An 18,709-nucleotide genomic window follows, 5' to 3' on the forward strand; every position below is an offset into this window, starting at 1 on the left:
TCACATTCGTTGGTGGTAGTACAATTGCGCATCATTTCTTTTTGAGAGCGTCTCCTCAAACGAAACGAGCTAATAGACGATCTTTGAAGTTTGCCCTGTCAACAGATGAGAAGGCGCCTACTCTGCTCTGCTACGCTAGGATAGCCTCCACGTTAGCATCTGCCTGCCATATAGACTTTGTATTTGCTTGTCGACTCACCGTAAATATGAAGCAAAGAACCAGTTGGTAAGAATCACTCTTAAAATGCGACAAAATAATGAATGAGTATGGGCATGCCATTTTAATTGAATGAATTCGCCACTGGTAGTCGGCTAGTGAATTGTTAAGCGGTAACCAATGATAACAACAGGATGACACCTGCTCGACGTCAGTGATCGTCTTTGGTTTGGGATAATGGACTGACATGTAACATTTTATTTTCTCCTCGCTGACAGACAAGGAGCATACTGGACAGGGTGACAGGAAGCGGGGGAGTTTTTATAACACGTCCATGGAGAAATAAAGCCCACGGATGGAAACCCAGAGGAAGGGGTGAGGAATAATAAATAATGTGTTGTCGGCCGGCTTGTGATCGCCATGTGATCACCCACGGCCACTGCGGTATACTTATTTACACACACAAAAATATTTGTGTTGGGCAGATTAGAATAGTGTTTAACTGACTGGCTGCAGTTAGATGTCCAATCTATTTGGACATGGACCCTGGCAGCGCTGCCAAAATCCCCATAATTTAAACGTTATTGAATGGATTGGACGTCTACAGTTGTCAATGGCAGACATTGACGGGGGTCAGTCTTTTAGAAAGTCTAAAAAGGCGTTGAATTCTTTATTTTAAAAAATAAGGCCTTTATTGGCTTTAAAATGTTTTGTATTCAAATTTTCAAACGTTTTAAAAACACAATCTTTGAAACACACACCTCCACCAGAGAGAATAAATGTGTGATTTTCAAACATGTTCTGAGCTTGGTTTTGAAATTGCTAAATAAAGGTAAAATCTCAATCTACTGTATTTTCTCTATAATTGAGCACCCTGGAACTAAGGATAATTGATTGAACTTTGAATGCATTGAGCATGGGATGATAGATGTAACCGAGTAGCAAATATTTATGTTTTGACTGATTCATTTATAACAGACTGGTGTTTTTTAGGTCGTTTTGTTACCTGACATGTTTCGGCTTGTTACTTCCCCCTTCATCAGTTGAGTAGGTTTCTATATCTCCGGGTTTTATTTTGTTACTTCTGGTCACTGGCCATTTAAATTTGCATTTTAGCCAAATATTTAGTTGAGGCATTTAGATTCAGATTTGTATGCAATCCAATCACTTTACTGCTTTCCAACACTACCCCAAACATAGTCACAATTATACTATATATTTAATGTGGCCTGTATACATAAAACATTCCAATGAAAAACATTGAAGGCTTTATTTTGCCAAGTAAAGATGTATTTTTGCGCTCACACCATTCAGAATTTCCAAATGACGCAAGGCTAATCGTAAACTCCTGTGCATGTCCTCCCCTGACTTGTTGCCTTCGGTGTCCTTTGGGTCTCCCGTTTGCTAAGGCCAAAAGCATTTTCTTGCTTTGGTTTCCCTGTTATGATGTTTTTCTGAACAATCAATCCTTTCACCGTAGAACAAACATATCTATGTTGTCAAGTATATAGCTCATCGCATGACTCTAACTATTTATAAATTAAGATAAATACTGTAGATCAGGGGTCACCAAACTACGGCCCGCGGGCCGGATACGGCCCGCCGGCACATTTGGACCGGCCCTCTGAACAATACCAGAGATGCTATCGGAATTTATTTTTTTTTTTGAATTTTTTTTTTTTTTTTTTTTTTTTTTTGGGATGCGGCCCGCCGGCACATTTGGACCGGCCGCTATCGGATTTTTTTTCCTATTTGGCCTTGAAGACTGGGACATTTTAATCTTGTGTTTGGTTCATTGCACCCCTGCTGAGCCCACAAATCATCCCAGTGAAGCGGGGCTTCGCATTGCTTCTTTGCTGACACGCGCGGGGAGAGTGTTTCCCTTTGATGCATGCGGGCACGTCCACCGTTGCATGCACGAGCAGTGTTACCGAGACATCTGGACGATCGCAGGTGAGGGCGGAGCCCTGGGACCATCGCGGACTATTCAAGCATATTAAAACTGCAACCTGTTTGAGAACGGAATAATGGCGAAAAAGTTAGGTGAGAGAAAAATTGATTCAGAATGCAGGATATTTAACCTGGAGTGGACAAACGATTATTTTTTTGTTCAATGCAAAGAAAAGGCTGTTTGTCTCATTTGTCAAGAGACGGTGGCGGTATTCAAAGAATACAATCTTTGCCGACACTATGAATCCCGTCACAAAGACAAGTACGATAGATTGCAAGGCCAAATACGAGCAGACAAACTCTCAAAGCGAAAAAGTGGACTACTATCTCAGCAGAACCAGGCATCCATTCGGGCCAGCTTTTGGGTTGCTAAATTGATAGCAAGCAGCGGTAAGCCTTTCACTGACGGAGAGTTTGTTAAGAAATGTATGGATACTGTCGCGGAGGAGGTGTGTCCCGAGAAGAAAGATGCATTTAATGCCGTAAGTCTGTCGGTGAGTACAATGACCAGACGCGTTGAAGAAATCGGGAGTAATGTATATGCCCAGCTGCAGCAGAAGACGAAATAATTTGACTTTTTTTCATTAGCACTGGATGAAAGCACGGACGTGCAAGACAGCGCAACTGCTCATTTTTATTCGTGGAGTTAGCGCAAACTTTGAGATTTGCAAGGATCTGGCAGCCCTCCAAAGTCTCAAAGGGACTACAATGGGAGAGGATATTTTTGACAAAGTGTGCCAAACCATGGAGAAGTTGGACCTGGACTGGTCAAAGCTAGCTAGCATCACGACTGACGGGGCTCCTAGCATGGTGGCCGAAACTCGCGGTCTAATAATGGGACGCATGAACCGGGAGTTGGAAAAAAGGGGTCTCACCGCCCCGCTACGAGTCCACTGCCAAATTCACCACCAAGCACTGTGCTGCAAAATGTTGACGTGGGATTCTGTAATGACGGTTGTGGTGTCATGCATAAACTTCAGAGCAAAGGGAGAAGATTGTGCATGGCACAACAGAAAGTTAATGTTCCATGGCTTTTTCTGTTACAAACTGACACCGGCCCCCCATCAGAGAAGGGAAAAGTTATGTGGCCCTCACAAGAAAAAGTTTGGGGACCCCTGCTGTAGATCCTTCTTCCAAACATATCAACAAAGTCCCATTCAGTAGATTAGATCTAAAGAGCCCCTAAAAATGTTGATCCTAACATCATCAATAATGGAGGGATGTAATCCCTCGAATATCGCGGTTAATGTAGACCAGACATGGCCGTGATAATTGAAAAATCGCGAAGTAGGGTCACCCCTATTCTAACTTTTTTTCTTCAGTGCTGAGTCCTAGTAGCAAGAGTGGCTTCTGCTTACGATTTTCACATTTTTAATTACTTTAACAATTTAAAAAAATAAATAATATCGGAAAAAGATCACGAGGTAGTGAATTCGCGATAAGCGAATACACGATAATCCAGGGATTACTGTAATGCTGTAATGCAGTTACTTCAACTTCATTTAAAGGAGCCATATGTAAGACTTGTTTTTCAAGTGTTCATTAAATGGCCCAAATATTTCTATTGACATAAAGAAACATATTTTTGGGCTGTGATTTTCCCATTTTAAAAGTCGATAATTGGCACATTTTAATTTTTTATTGTTTTGATTATGTGATAAGAATGGATGTCTTGACCTGCATCAATTATCTATGTACGAGATTAGTTCTCTGTCATCTTCCAGGTTCCCAGATCTCTGTAGGCAATGTAAAGAGTTAATAATGTAAATGTCAATGTGTAGTTTGTTAGCCTCTGTCTTTTGGTCCAAATGCAACATTGCTATGATAACGCAGTGTGGTTCTCCTTTGACAAGCATTTATCTGGCAACCCAAATGGGTAAAGTATGGTGAGTTCTCAATATTCTTAACCTGATTAAAGTACTCTTTATGTCCATCAATCTGACACATGGTGCCTTTAAATTCGCTAAAAATTGCCAACATTGATTCTGTTCAATTCCGTTTTTTGCCCAATTTATTAAATCCCCATGGAAGGTTTCTGGGAATTCTGCTACCACGCTCCTAAAACATGTAAGCCAAGTTACCCGACTGACCTCTGCCATTCCCTGTATTTCTTTTTTCTTAAACTTGCAGCTCTGGAGATGATGATGGAGGACAGCGAGGCCTGCTCCATATCTGGAAGGGCTACTCTTACAGTGTGGCCCTTGAGAAACTTCTCCTTCCCCACTCTGTTCTCCAGGTTGCTCTGGGCAGAAACCATGGCGTTCTGCTGGTGGAAGGCAAGTATGGCAGTGTTTACAATATTTAGACTTCATGTCCCTGTTTTGATGTCCTTGTTCTGCACAATCAGGTGGCCAGGTGTTCACGTTCGGGCACTTGCCATGGAGGCAAAGTCAACTGGCAGAGCTTTCGGCTCCCATTTTGGAGAGTGTACTCAGTGGACAGCGGGTTGTGGCTGTCGCTGCTGGAAGCTTCCACATTGGGGCGGTAACAGAGGAGGGCGGCGTCCACATGTGGGGTGACAACAGTGCAGGACAGTGTGGTTTGTTAGGCCTCAGCTCTGTTCCCAAACCAACTCCAATCCCTCTGGCTGAGTCTGATTACAGCTCCTTGCAGACAGTGCCTGTACTGGAGCTCGCCTGTGGGGAACAGCACACCTTAGCCCTCTCGGTCCAACACGAAGTTTGGGCTTGGGGAAGCGGTTCCCAGATGGGCCTCAGTGCCACTGTTTTTCCTGTCTGGAAACCACAGAAGGTGGAGGTACTGGCAGGCAGGTTTGTCCTTCAGGTGGCCTGCGGAGCTTCACACAGCCTGGCTCTAGTGCGCTGCCAGGGCCCCCAGGACATTCAACGACTCCCTGCAGACAAATGTGGACAGTGTAAGCAGTTGCTGTACACCATGACTGACAAAGAAGATCATGTCATCATCTCTGACAGTCACTACTGCCAGCCCTGCTCAGAGAGCCCAAAGCACGAGGAGAAGCTTCAACTGCCTACAACTCCTGGCCTGAGGACCTCTCCATCAGACCCTGCTCTTTCTTCCAAAGCATTTTCCTCACCACCTCACTTAGCGTCTCCAGAATCTGTAAATGTCATTGAGCCATCCAGTTTACAGAATTTAGAGAACCAAGAGTCATCTTTGACAAAAGAGGAATTGCCGTCTTCAGACTATGAACTGTCAGGGACGAAGTTCACCGAGGTCACAAGTTCCAAATGTTCGCCTTATCCAGATGAGCAGGCAGTCAAAGATTACCTGAAGAAGCTCTCAGTTAACACTCAGGCTGAAAAAACATCTAAGGTGACAATTGGAGGACTGCACACTTTGTTGGTTAGTGTTGCTATTACATTTCTTACTGCGCGAGTATTTTACAATTTAGTCACCCATTTTCTATATTCACACTTGTGGGGAGCTAGAGTCGATCCCCTGTGACTTTTTACGAGTCAGACTGACTGGTCATCATTCAAAAAATCCTTGGGTGTATTTTAAATATCTCATTCAATTATTTTGAAAAGCTTAGGAGAATTTCTAGAGCTTGCATGATCTCTGCATAATTGTGTCTTTGGTATGAGTTGCATTCACCAAAAAGCTATGTTAATTTCTTTATAAATCATCTACTAACAATTAACCTTCAGTGTGCCTCATAAATTGGTGCCAACAAGTTCAGGTCAAACGTCGAACAGGGCAAGGGTTGCAAAATAAGAAATAATGTTATCTCTATATCTATATATTTTTCCTTTATTTTTTATACTTGACTGTCTTGTTTCTTCTAGCCTTCAGCAGCCGGAATCATCAGCTCCTCCAGCAATCCCCTCAATAGCCTAGTTGCCTCCTGCGCTTCTGCAGTTGGGGAAAGGGTTGCCTCCACCTATGAGGCATTGTCCTTCAAAAAAATGATGAACCTCTATCTTCCCACTGGATCACTGAAGTCAGGCGGGCAAGTCAAGCTAACGGCAACGGTGCTCGAAGCGGGTGACAACAGCAGCCAGCTTGTCGGTCAGGTGGATTCTGCGCCGGCAAAGAAGAGTTCCAGCACCGGGGATATCCAGGAAGAGGAGGTCGAACGCCTGCAGCGCCGCCTCTCGCTCCCAGGACTCCTCTCACAGGGTAGATACGCTGTTCATCTCTTATCCTCCTCCTATGCACTGCTGTGTAAGTTACGCCTCGTGCTCATGCATGTTGGTGTTAAGTGCATGTTTACGTCACATTTCAATGTGTTGTTGGTGTATTGTATACACTGTTAAGTCAAATGAAATACAGTGGGCAAACACCACCTAGTATTTGTAGTTTGCAAACTCCAGATTCATGTAATAGAAATGTATTTGCATATTTTCTATTTTGGGGGGACCAATCTGTAAAGGTCTTCATCCCCACATATTCAAGATTTTTTTTAGGTTTGGAAGGGAAAAAAGTTTGTTTATTTATGTATTTATTTATTTTATTTTATTTTATTTTTTCAATCGCTGCCACTTATTCACAAATTTTCGCTTTTGGCAAAAAAATAAGTTTGGAGTGTGTCTTGTCTTTGTGTGCTAAAAGAAAATATCCATGGAGGTCTGGTTTGTTTTGAGATTCTGGAGTTCTACATCCTTTTTGCGTAATTGGAGCAAAGTCACAAAGATTGGGAAAGTCCTATGTGACATCACGTTTAAAGATAAAATGCCATTCCAATGTGTCATCAATTATGTTTTATATATACATATACCCCCCCTGCTTCTGGATGCTTGTTTACAGTGTCACCACGACTGCTACGTAAGGCTGGCCGCTCTAAGATGGGTACTGCGGCACTATCGTTATCCGGAATAGCTGCCCCAACCGATCAGGAGGTTCTTCCCTCCCTACAAACTGAGGTGTGGAGCTGGGGTCATGGTGAACAAGGTCAGCTAGGCCATGGGGACAACATGGACAGGTATGGAATTCAGCCATTGAGCATGGTACGCTTCAAGGGAGTAAACTGCCATAAGTGTGATGTTTTCAGATTACAGCCGCTCTGCATCAAAAGTCTCAATAGTAAGGAAGTTGTACGAGTGGCAGCCGGTGCTCATCATTCCCTCGCCCTGACTGCCCAATCACAGGTCAATCAACTGCTGAAATTTGTGACGGGCATTTCAGAAATACAATAGATGCCAGGATACATCTGGGTGGCAAAAGTGTCAGTCACAGTAAGTCAAACAGTGTTTATTACCAAAAGCGCCACTTACTGGTAGGTGAAGACTATTAAACACTCATGGTAGGCTTGCTGTGGACATTTTCTTTCTCTTATCAAAGAATTAGACAATCCTTCAATGATCATGTTAACAACATATAAATCACAGCAAACTCATGCTTTTGCCACCTGGACAAATGTGTGAACTCGCATTGTAATGAACAAAGTGACTGTGCAACGACTAATTAGTGTCTGTATTACAGTTGTTCTCATGGGGAAGTAATAGCCAAGGCCAGTTGGGGCACATGGAGTCCCCAAGCACAGTTCCTCGGCTTGCTAAGGTCCTCGCACCAATTTTTACCAATAATTTGTCAAATCTACAATTGTGTTGTCTAATACTTAGTTCTTCTTTGTCACACCACAGATGTCAGAGGGTATTCGCGTCTGGGATGCAAGCGCTGGAGAACGTCACTCTCTATTGCTTGCGGACGGAGACTGCATCCAGCCCATTATTTATTACAGTGGGGAACAGGTGGAGGCGACCAAGGAGAATAGCAAGCAGGAAAAAGAGGAGACATCAGACGGTTACACCCAACAGCCAGTGCTGTTGCCCTTCTGCATGAATGTAAGAACTGTGCTGTAAGAAGTGTGCTGACTTTTTTCACTAAACCCTTTCAAATCCCCAGATGGGGTTCAGTGTTTTTCCCTTTGTGATTAAGGGCTGTAAACATTCATGTGACTTGACTTGAGCACATGGCTCGACATGAACCCGAGCGGTTATGGCGGAAAGAGTAACACAAATGTTTTGTTGTCGTGTGTTTCCCAGTTGGGATTTGTGAGTCGTGTGATTGCTGGTGGCCGGCAGTGTGTGGCACTCTCCGACAAGAATGTGATGGGCTTTATTGCCAGCCTCCATGAGCTGGCGTCTGCTGAGAGGAAGTTCTACTGCAAACTATGTAACATCAAGACTCAAGTCTTAAGCCCTTTGCTAGATCTTGGTAAGTGTGACACATTCACGAAAATGTTTTCTTCATTTGATGGTCAATTGTATTAATTTATTTCATAGAATCTCTGCGTTCCAACCTTGGCCCAGTGATATTTAAGCTCATGCAGATGCTCGTCACCCAGTTTGGGCAATTATGTCACCTGACGGGACAACATGCAGTCAGTCTCACAGCAAACCTACGCCAGAGCCGCAGCATTAAAAATCTGTTCATCCTTGAACACACCAAAATCTTCCTGGACTCCTACAGCGAGTAGGTCAACTGATAAAATAATGTCTGTGAATGGTGTGCAATGTATTATTAATAACGATGTTTTTTATATCTTAACCATTCGAGATACTGCAACACTTTGGATGACTTCCAGGTCATGGGAGGATTTCTGACCCTAACTAAACCGTCATTGTGAGTAAATTGTCACAAGGAAACCTTTCAATAAAAATGTTCATTTGTAGTTGATGCTTTCTATGGTTGCATGAAAACAATCTTAATCAAAATTTGCATTTTGCTCTTTAACTCCATGTTTGCCGTTGTGTGGGGAAATTTGCTTGTGTTTCTTACCGCTGCCTTGCAGGTGAACCTAAAATTTTAGGCATATGCTGAATTTTACTTCTATGCTCAATGATTGAATTCAATTGTTAATTTAACTCTTGTTATGCCGTTGACTGCACATAGGCCACGAGGAAGGTTGTTACGTGAAGACATGTTCACTCATACACTGGGCACGAGCCATGACATCTTAGTATCGTCTTTTCTTTGCCTCTTCACTGTCTGCAGTACAGAATTGAATAGTGAAAAAGCATTTTCTGTACCAATGATGAATTTCTTTGTGCGTTCTAGAGGAGTGGAATGGTATTTCCTTTAAAACTCTAAAACAGAATCTAATAGTTTAGAAAGCATGTCATTTACTAATGGAGGCACTGTGGAGGCATAACCACATACCACACAGTTGCAATATTATTTCCTTGAAGTCGCAAACAATAATTTGACAGAAAATGTGTAAATGTGTGTCATGTTATTTTTTTCATTTGAAGAGATTTGTTTGGAAAGAGTCCCGAGCTGCTACAGAGGTTGGGGGAGTTCAACGAGGGGAACCTCACTGTGATGGAACTCCTGGTAGCGCTCTTCTGCCTGCCAACAATTCATCCGCAGGATTATGGACGACTGCTGCTCAAACTGGCCACATGTTTTGAAGTGGTATGTCAACCGAGTAAAAAATAAAGTGTTTGATTTATTTGTTTAAAGATGAAATGCTCACTTTTTCAGAGCTCTACTGAGTACCAGCAACTTCAAGATAGCTGTTCCAAGTTTGAAGCTTTGGATCTTCTTCTAAAGAGGAGGAGAAAAGAAGCTGAGCACACCTTTCTCTTTTGGAAAGGCTTTCCTGGCAAGATGACGGTAAACGAGTGTGTTTTTCCATTATTTTTATTTTTTTTGACCAATATGGAAAACCTGGGACACCCATTTTGTACTGACTAAAGAGGATAAGGACAACTCACATTGTTATCAGTGCTCTGTTCAGAAGCCTGCATCTATGATGGTATTGTTAAGGTAAACTTAATACTGTGAAGTTTTAGGCCCACTGGTTTAGGTAAACGATTTGCAGGTAATGGCAAGTTGAAGTAGCAGGTTTTTAAAAAGTTGTGCAACGAATCGAAACAGGTTTTTAAAAAGTTGTGCAACGAATCAAAACAAATAACTATACAAAAAGAAACGTTTTTCAGCCTCATCACCCACCCCTAGCTTGATGTATTAAATGAGCTTAACCTACATTTTTCATTTATTATTCTTAGGACTCTCTACGAAAGCCTCACCGTCGACTCATCTGTGAGAGTAGCAACAAAGCTCTGACGCTGCAAAATTCTGGAAGGTTCTCCGTCAACTGGTTCATCCTTTTTAACGACGCCCTTGTCCATGCACAGGTTAGCATCACACAAGCATATAAGCACTAACACTTTCAGACACTGTAACATGCTGCGTTTTCATGCGTTTGTGTGTGCTTGCTTGCATGCTCTCAGGGCATGGCGCCTTATAAAAACCTTGTAAGTATGAAGCTCTGCCTCACGGTTTTGCTTATTTTCTGTTTTTGGGGAAAAGAAAGATGCGCACTTGTTAATAACATGAATGTTATAAGTATCATCTTTTAGACTCCTTTGAAGGAATTGCTATAAAATTCCTAATTTGGCCATCAGAGGAATACTACATGACAACTTAAAACAAACAAACGCCTCTTTTCATACATGCTACACAAAGTAGTGTTTGGTAGTGCAATTGAACAAAATAATGACTGGATTAGAATATAGCTGATGTTTTTGATCCCTAGCTTTTAGCTGCTCACTGTTTTGGGTTTATGGTTCCACCTCTTTGGCCCCGCATTGGCCGAGGTGGCCGACATTAGAAAGACTTTCCCAAAAGCCACTTTTAAGGATTGCCATTTTGTAGTAATGAAAGGAGTCTGATTTTTGCATTTTCGATACCCTTATTGCCCATTGTTGTCATTTCCTCTTTCCCATACATTTCTCTCAGAATGAAGCTGATGTTTTTGATCCCTAGCTTTTAGCTGCTCACTGTTTTGGGTTTATGGTTCCACCTCTTTGGCCCCGCATTGGCAAGACTTTCCCAAAAGCTACTTTTAAGGATCGCCATTTTTTTGTAATGAAAGGAGTCTGCTTTTTGCATTTTCAATACCCTTCATTGCCCATTGTTGTCATTTCCTCTTTCCCATACATTTCTCTCATCAGCAGTCATCCAAAGCTATAAAACAATTTTGTCTGCGTGGCATGAACTGATATTTTTTGTCTAGCTGACCTTAACCTCCTTTCACCTCCAAACCCTAGTTCTCCACCCATCATATCTTCCCCTTGGCCACACTTTGGGTGGAGGCTATTCCAGAGGACAACACTGGTCTGTGAGTGCCTTATCACATCAAGATTTACAATCAAAGATGTTTTAATTACATTGCAATACATTGCCTTCTTTCATTGTTGTGTGCGAGTAGTCAAGGGCTTAAACTGATCACACCAGAAGAGATGTTCACCCTTATAGCAAGCTCCGCCATGGAAAAGGTATATAAAATGAATAAATAAAGACTTATGATTAATAGATGATACATTTGAAGAGTTGATGGAAGACCTTATTTGTGGTACCTACTTGACAGGCCAAGTGGATCCGTCATATTAACCAAACAGTGGCTCAGGCCCTGGGTTTAGGTGAGGGACTACAGTTTGAGCCTCCCATTTGTAGGACCGCCACATATACATTTTACAAAGACGGACGGCTAAAAGATGCCACCTACGAGGGACGTTGGCAGGCTGGAAAGCCCCATGGCAGGTAGAATGTGAATGAACAAACAGAAACACTTTTGTGGCACTGTTCAAAATTGATAATCAGCCTGACTGCTTTTTGCAGCGGTGCGATAACTTGGCCTGATGGGAGGATTTACAGGGGCTCGTTCAAGAACGGACTGGAGGATGGGTGAGTTTTTGCCAGCTAAAGGAGAATGGATTTGACATGATATTTTCAACATGTATATAAATATCTTTGTATATATATTTTTTCTTTTTAGTTTTGGTGAATTTGTGGCTCCAAATAAGTCCCTGAACAAGAACGATCACTATGAAGGTTACTGGAAGGATGGCAAAATGCATGGTTTGGGAACATATAGGTGAGCTTGTTCTGCTTTAATGTTCCATGATACTAAAACTTATTTTTGATTTATTTGGTTCAGGTGGAAATGATGGGGATGGCTATGCAGGCTTTAGAAATGCTGCACCTCAGTAAAATTGAAGTCCAATACCAAATGAAAACACTTGCGAGTGATAATGTTGAACTAAAGGTTTAGTGTGAGCTTCTGATGTTGCTCAAGAGGCTACACCCCTAAAGTGGCAACACCATTATCATGTGTATTCCAGTGGAAAGTATCTTGTGTAATACATTGAAAAAAGATTTTTCACGTGTAATAGTAATGCAATACTTAAAAAAATGTCTTCCACGTTAAAATAAGTTATAATAGGCGTTATTCTTCCTCGTAAAGGAAACAGAGCTATATGGCAGTGTGCCTCTATGACATTGAGCCTAATTACTTTTTCTAAAACCGGCTTTTCTTCCACTTTCCTTTTTTGTTTTAGAATTCTGGAGACGTTCTTTTCTATTTTTTAAAAAAAGGAACAAATTTAATTTGCAGGTTAATGTACAACTGTAGGCTTTCATAAATACTTTGACTTTTGACAGATATGCCAACACCGAGGTCTACGATGGGTCCTACCAGGACGGCCTGCGGCACGGCCACGGGATGCTGCGCACCGGCAAGCTCAACACATCCTCACCCAGCGTCTTCATCGGCCAATGGGTACACGACAAGAAGACGGGCTATGGCGTCTTTGATGACATCACCAAGTACGGCGTGGGGTCCTTAGGTGTTGTGTAGTTTCCTGTTTAGATTCACATTGAGAACTTTTATGTGTGTTCCCCCCATCAGAGGCGAAAAGTACATAGGAATGTGGCAAGACAACATTCGACAAGGCACTGGGGTCGTGGTGACGCAGTTCGGCCTTTACTACGAAGGATCCTTCAAAGACAATAAGATGATGGTTGGAAAAAAAATGATGGGGGGATTACAATAACCTTTTTACCAGGGAAACTGCATGCAGGGCGGCCCGGCGGCTGAGTGGTTAGCGCGTCGGCCTCACAGTGGGGGTCCTGGGTTCAAATCCAGGTCGTTCCACCTTTGTGGAGTTTGCATGTTCTCCCCGGGCCTTCGTAGAATTTCTCCTGGTACTCCGGTTTCCTCCCACATTCCAAAGACATGCATGGTAGGCTGATTGGACACTCTAAATTGCCCCTAGATATGAGTGTGAGCGTGAATGGTTGTTTGTCTCCTTGTGCGCTGCGATTGGCTGGCCACCAATTCAGGGTGTCCCCTGTCTCTGGCTCGATTTCAGCTGGGATGGGCTCCAGCAACTCCCGTAACCCTAGTGAGGATAAAGCGGTTCAGATATTGAAAAAAAAAATGCATGCATGGCTTTACATGTCCACTCAGATATTCATATATAGCAATATTACAAATACGATAGAGCTAAAAGTGCATGCCTTTTTGGTAACAGGTGGAATGTGTGATGAGTAGCAAGTTGGTTGTGCTAAGGAGTGGTTAGGGTTCCCTGAGGAGTGTGATGTAAAGTCAAGGGTGAAATTTTGTCTTGCAGGGCACTGGAATTCTTTTGTCAGAGGATGATACAACATATGAGGGAGATTTTTCTGATGACTGGACCCTTAATGGCAAGGTGACTAATATAAGCATCCAACATGATAATTTATACACAACTCATGGTAAAACTTGAGCGTATTGTAGTGGACCTTAGTTGAGAGGTGGGATATCTTAACTTCTACCAAAATAATGGACCGAAACATGGTAGTGGAACCCTCATAGCCTGTCGATATAAGGCTGCTGGTAACGGCTGATTAAAGCAACAGGACTTTCAGGGGTTTCAGGTCGTCGTATCGTTTGCACATATTCAGGCAAATGCTTCAGAACTCATTGGACAGGAAATAACAGTGCATATTACGGGGACCCTAAACATAATGCAAAGTCAGTCCAAAAAGTTGAACTTTTTAGGCCATTACAAGGAATAATATTATGCAGTCATTTCTGTAGTTTTAATTCATTATATTTGAGCTGTAATCATATTCCATTTTTTTCTAGTTGGTTAATGAGTTGTCATGTAGACATGGACTATAGTTATATCCATCCATTTGTCCTCCTTTAAATATGCTTTTTGTTATTCTGTCTAAAACATTTTTGGAATCTGGCACAATGCACATAGCCCTCTTTTGCATGAGTTCCTAGATATAATAAATACTTTTTTAGTTGTCACTTTTTTTGTCTCCCTATCCTTTCCATGTTTGCTCCATCATAATCCATGGCAATGTTTTTTATTTTATTTTGTCTTATTTTTTAAACATTTTTAGGGTATACTGACAATTGCCAACGGTGACTACCTTGAGGGCTCCTTCAATGGAGAATGGGGTGCAGGTCCCAAAGTAACCGGCTCCTATTTTAAGCCACAACTTTTAGAAACTGACAAGGAGAAGATGCGTCTTGTGTAAGTTTACCTTAAATTGCTTGAAGGTGCCAAGTTTCTATGGAAATTGTAATGAAAGACGGTTTTGTCTTTTTTCCTTTGGTTCTCCTGTTGGTCTTTAGCCCTTTCTCTTGTTTTCTTTCTCCATCTAACCTCTCACTTCCTATTCTGTTATTTCAATCCTAACTAAAATAGATAGCTACCCTACTGCAAAACCTAAGTTGTAATGCTTTCCTCCTTTCTCAATTCTTGTCCTTGTGGCTGAGAACTTGCCCCAGTAGGCTTCAGTAGTATTTCTTCTGAGGTAACTTTTGTCAAGTGCTATATGAAGAGTATTAACTTAATGTATGTGTGTTTTAAATGTTTCAGGAAGCTGGGTTGTCTGTGCGTGAGTGCTGAAGAGAAGTGGCAGGCGGTGTTTGACGAATGTTGGAGCCAATTAGGCTGCGAGGCTCCTGGCCAGGGGGACTACTGCAAAGCATGGGACAACATTGCTGTGGCCCTCACTACTAAACGGCGACACATTCAGGACAGGCGTGTGATCACTTGTAGTCATCTTGAGTATACAAAAGTCATGTTCCCTTTGTCACATTTTAATGGAAGAAAATATGTGTATTCCTCAGTCCAGAACTGCTGTCTCGAAGTCACAGCAGAACTCTAGAGAGTTTAGAGGTGATTCCCCAGCATTCAAGCCCTATTACCATAGAGCGATATCACGCAATTCATATCTACCTCATTAAGGTGAGTCTGCTTTGTCATTGCAAGTTATACAATACTTATATCCCTTTTAAATTAACTGAGCTCATGAAAATTAAACAATAAATATCCATGAATGCTTCATACCCAAGCATTTTTCCCAATGCCATGAGCTTTACAGACAGTAACCAAACAAACAGGTTAAGTGATAGAATAAAAAAAACTTCAGTTATCTCCCAAGCAAAACCAGCAAACACACCCATCTGCAAACACAATAAATGATGAACAATACTTACATTAAAGCTACTAGCACTAGTAATAAAGTACTCTTACCAAAGAATCAAAACACCATACAGTGGCAAATGTTCCTCATCTTTTCAGGCATGTGATACCCCACTGCATCCGCTAGGCCGGCTTGTGGAAGCCTTGGTAGGCGTCTACAGGATGACCTATGTTGGCGTCGGAGCCAACCGCCGACTCCTTCCGCAGGCTGTCAGCGAGTTAAAATCATACATTCACCGCATCTTCCAGATTGTAAGGTAATTTTCTGAAGTCCAGCAAAGTCAGTTTCATGTAAAGAGTGCCAAATCACAAGACACAAGAGTTATCTTGTTGGTTTCTCTTCTTTCATGGGTTGCTTGCTTACTCTGTGCAGGTTTTTGTTCCCAGACTTGCCAGAAGATGGTGGTATAATTCGAGAGCCAACCCAACTTCAAGGCGAGGAGTCATGTTTAGAAGTTGAAAGCCTGGCTGATAATGAAGCTTCCAAGCAGAGCTTAAACCGAAACATGGAGCGGTCCCTCCTCAGTCACGTGGTGAGCAGCTTGGGTCTGCTACTTCCTGTCTTGTTGCCTCGCCTCTACCCACCACTCTTCACCCTCTACGCTCTGGACAAGGAGCGAGAAGACGATGTCTACTGGGAGTGTGTTCTCCGCCTTAACAAGCAGCCCGACCTGGCGCTGCTCGCCTTTCTGGGAGTCCAGCAGTACGCGTCACGACGTAACAGAGTCGCTGTAAGGTTTAATTTGCACTATTAAATCTCAATTCATTTCTTTTCAGGAAGTTCTGGCCTGTGTCAGTCTCCATGCCAGCACATGTGGAAAACCTACAGGTTTGGTTTTGGTTCTTCACTTCTTTTTTCAGGACTGTCACAGTGTCTGCATGGGTCTGTATTTCCATCTAGGTCCTGTCCAGCACCAAGGACACTTCCTTTGCCTCTGCAGTAGAAGCTTTGCAGCAAATCAGGTTTGTTCTTTTTAGTATTCAGGAACTGCTACACTGGTACCTCATGTGTATCCCACTATAATAATAATAATAATTAAAAAAAATGTTTTTTTTTGTTTAAAAAAAATGAATAACTCAAAGTAAGGTAAAAGTAATTATTCAATAGGAACTGATAGAGCACTGGTCAGTTTCCCCAAAAACTAATATAACATTTAGTTACATTGCGACCATATAGAAATGGAACTTCATAGTATACTGAGGACCCATTGTAGACCAGCTTTTTACTCACCTCACCTCCAAGTTTTCTTTTGTTTTTAGCACAACTTTCACCCCATCTGACAAATTGCACATTATCCAGCTGACCTTTGAGGAGATCACTAAGGAAGTGCAGTTACTGCTTCGGCAGGACTTTCTTTGGTCCATGGATGACCTATTTCCTGTTTTCCTCTATGTGGTGCTGCGAGCTCGGTGAGTTCAACTTGCTATATTAATTATAATGACCTATCAGTTCATTTTAAGCCAAAAACAGACTTCTAAATTGCAATCGTTTGGCATATTAGAATCAGGAACCTTGGGTCTGAAGTCAACCTGATCGAAGATCTGATGGACCCTTGCATACAGCATGGAGAGCACGGAATCATGTTCACCACTCTGAAGGTAACCATGGCAACCATAATCCAATGGTACAATGAAATCCAATTATTTTCCTAAGCATGCTCATACTTTAATCTCATAACTATCTGTTAAAATATCAGAAATAGAATTATGTACTTGAACAAATTTGACTCATTCTTGAATGCAATTTCTAGATGCCAGAAGGTGCAGTACTCGTTTGTTGAACTGTCTACAAAGTTTTATCCCTTAGAGAAGTTTCAACAAACGATCATCATCCATATTTAATTTTAATTCCTCAGGACAATATTATAGTCAAAGTAGTATATTTTACACTGTGCTTACGCACGATTTTAAAATTGTTCACAATATTCAGCATCATCTGTTTTGCTTATGCTTTGAACATCTACCATCTTTAAAATCATTCAAATCCTTCCAAACTAACGTGATCTTGTCTGTTCTTCCACAGGCTTGTTACTTCCAGATCCAACATGAGAGGATCACTTAATAAGTCTGCTTCTTCATTCTCTCACCGCGTTTACAGCGACTCGTCCTGCGCTGTCAGCTTATCACAGTGGCACAGCTAAGTTCGCTATGCTTAGCGACCATCTGCTACTGACATCAATAGAAGACCACTGTCCAAGCTTTTGTCACCGTGGGCAGCTGCGTGAACGCTGTTAGGTCCACGTGCAGCCCCACTTCAAACCATCCATAAGCAAATTTGTGACATCACTTCAAAGTTTGCTGCGTGGTATTGGGAGGCACTAGTGATTGCACGTTTCTTCGCATCGAAAGATTTCTTATTGTTTTTAGTTCCTTATAGTTCTCTGTGTGGGACATTCGCAGCCTGTGACAGAATTTAAGCCTTATTTTTACCAAACAGTAAGCAGTGTTGATTACTGGGACACATTGTCAACCATCATTGAAATGAAAAAGGACATGCAAAAGAGCAAAGAATGAACTGATTTTGGTTTTCTTGGCATGTGGATCTCTTTCACCTGACAAACTTTGAGGAGAAAAAAAACTAATTTGTATCCGCATTTGTGTCAAGGTGCACGTTATCCCAAAATTACTCATCCGAATCAAATGGGATGCATGCAAATGATAAGGGCACGTTGACAGCACAAATGTTCTGTCTTTTTGTAAGCCTCTAATATTCAGATTGTATCATCATTTTGTCTCCTTTCTCTCTCGGCTTTGTCCTAAAAGGGCTTGAGAGGGATTATTTTGAGTTCTCTGATGATTTTATAGTGGGAGAGATTTCAGCCAACGCTGAACCCCTCCTGTAAATGACACTAAAACAGACTCAGTATTTACAGTTCACTACTTAAGCAACCTCACTCATAAACAGTCCTGTTTAAATGACCAATTTTTGTGATACAAACAAATGAGACCAATGTACTAGATCAAATAAATAATTACAGTCAAAGTGGAACTTAGGTTATGTTGCACCCAAAAATATTTTCATGTGTTTTGGACCATTTGTTGTCATCTGATGCAATTCATCGGAGTTGTACTCATTTTTGATAACCTCTGGAAAAAGTATATTAAAAAGTATTTAATCGTTTACCAATTTCGTCATACGCAGTTTCTGGGTATGATGATAATTAGGCTTTTTGTCGAGTCGATGATGACAAAGCCTATGTCCGATTATTATTATTATTATTATTATTATCATAAAAACATACTTTTTATTTTTACTGCATGCATTTTGTCAGTGTTGCAAAGTAAAATGCCAGCGCTCATTGGAATTACTTTTAAGGTATTTTGATCACTGCGAAAGAATGAATTCAAAAAAACAAAAATATTTGCAAAGTACTTTTTAATTTCTCATGAAAGCTAATGGTGCGAT

At 41.6% G+C, this 18,709-nt stretch overlaps 1 protein-coding gene across 4 annotated transcripts; it reads left to right on the plus strand.

Moving 5' to 3' along the window:
- Positions 1-40: 40 nt before the first annotated feature.
- On the plus strand, positions 41-18,424 carry als2b (alsin Rho guanine nucleotide exchange factor ALS2 b). Of its 4 annotated transcripts, none has more exons than XM_077596173.1 (34): positions 41-226; positions 436-532; positions 4,238-4,383; positions 4,455-5,431; positions 5,875-6,253; positions 6,836-7,010; positions 7,080-7,176; positions 7,511-7,588; positions 7,672-7,872; positions 8,074-8,245; positions 8,314-8,503; positions 8,588-8,653; positions 9,283-9,445; positions 9,515-9,646; positions 10,042-10,170; positions 10,267-10,290; positions 11,086-11,156; positions 11,247-11,313; positions 11,406-11,578; positions 11,657-11,722; positions 11,814-11,912; positions 12,479-12,643; positions 12,726-12,837; positions 13,450-13,527; positions 14,213-14,346; positions 14,695-14,859; positions 14,949-15,066; positions 15,403-15,560; positions 15,677-16,006; positions 16,081-16,132; positions 16,205-16,266; positions 16,564-16,713; positions 16,806-16,902; positions 17,327-18,424. In XM_077596173.1, exons 2-34 carry the CDS (start codon positions 513-515, stop codon positions 17,363-17,365), a joined length of 5,085 nt encoding a protein of 1,694 aa, XP_077452299.1. In that variant the 5' UTR covers positions 41-226; positions 436-512; the 3' UTR covers positions 17,366-18,424. The 4 variants fall into 4 exon arrangements, with proteins under 4 accessions (XP_077452299.1, XP_077452308.1, XP_077452316.1 ...); XM_077596190.1 differs by having other exon boundaries at positions 44-226; positions 5,875-6,208; XM_077596182.1 differs by lacking the exon at positions 10,267-10,290.
- Positions 18,425-18,709: the final 285 nt, after the last annotated feature.

This window comes from Stigmatopora argus, chromosome 1, assembly GCF_051989625.1.
Source record: "Stigmatopora argus isolate UIUO_Sarg chromosome 1, RoL_Sarg_1.0, whole genome shotgun sequence".
NCBI lineage: Eukaryota > Metazoa > Chordata > Actinopteri > Syngnathiformes > Syngnathidae > Stigmatopora > Stigmatopora argus.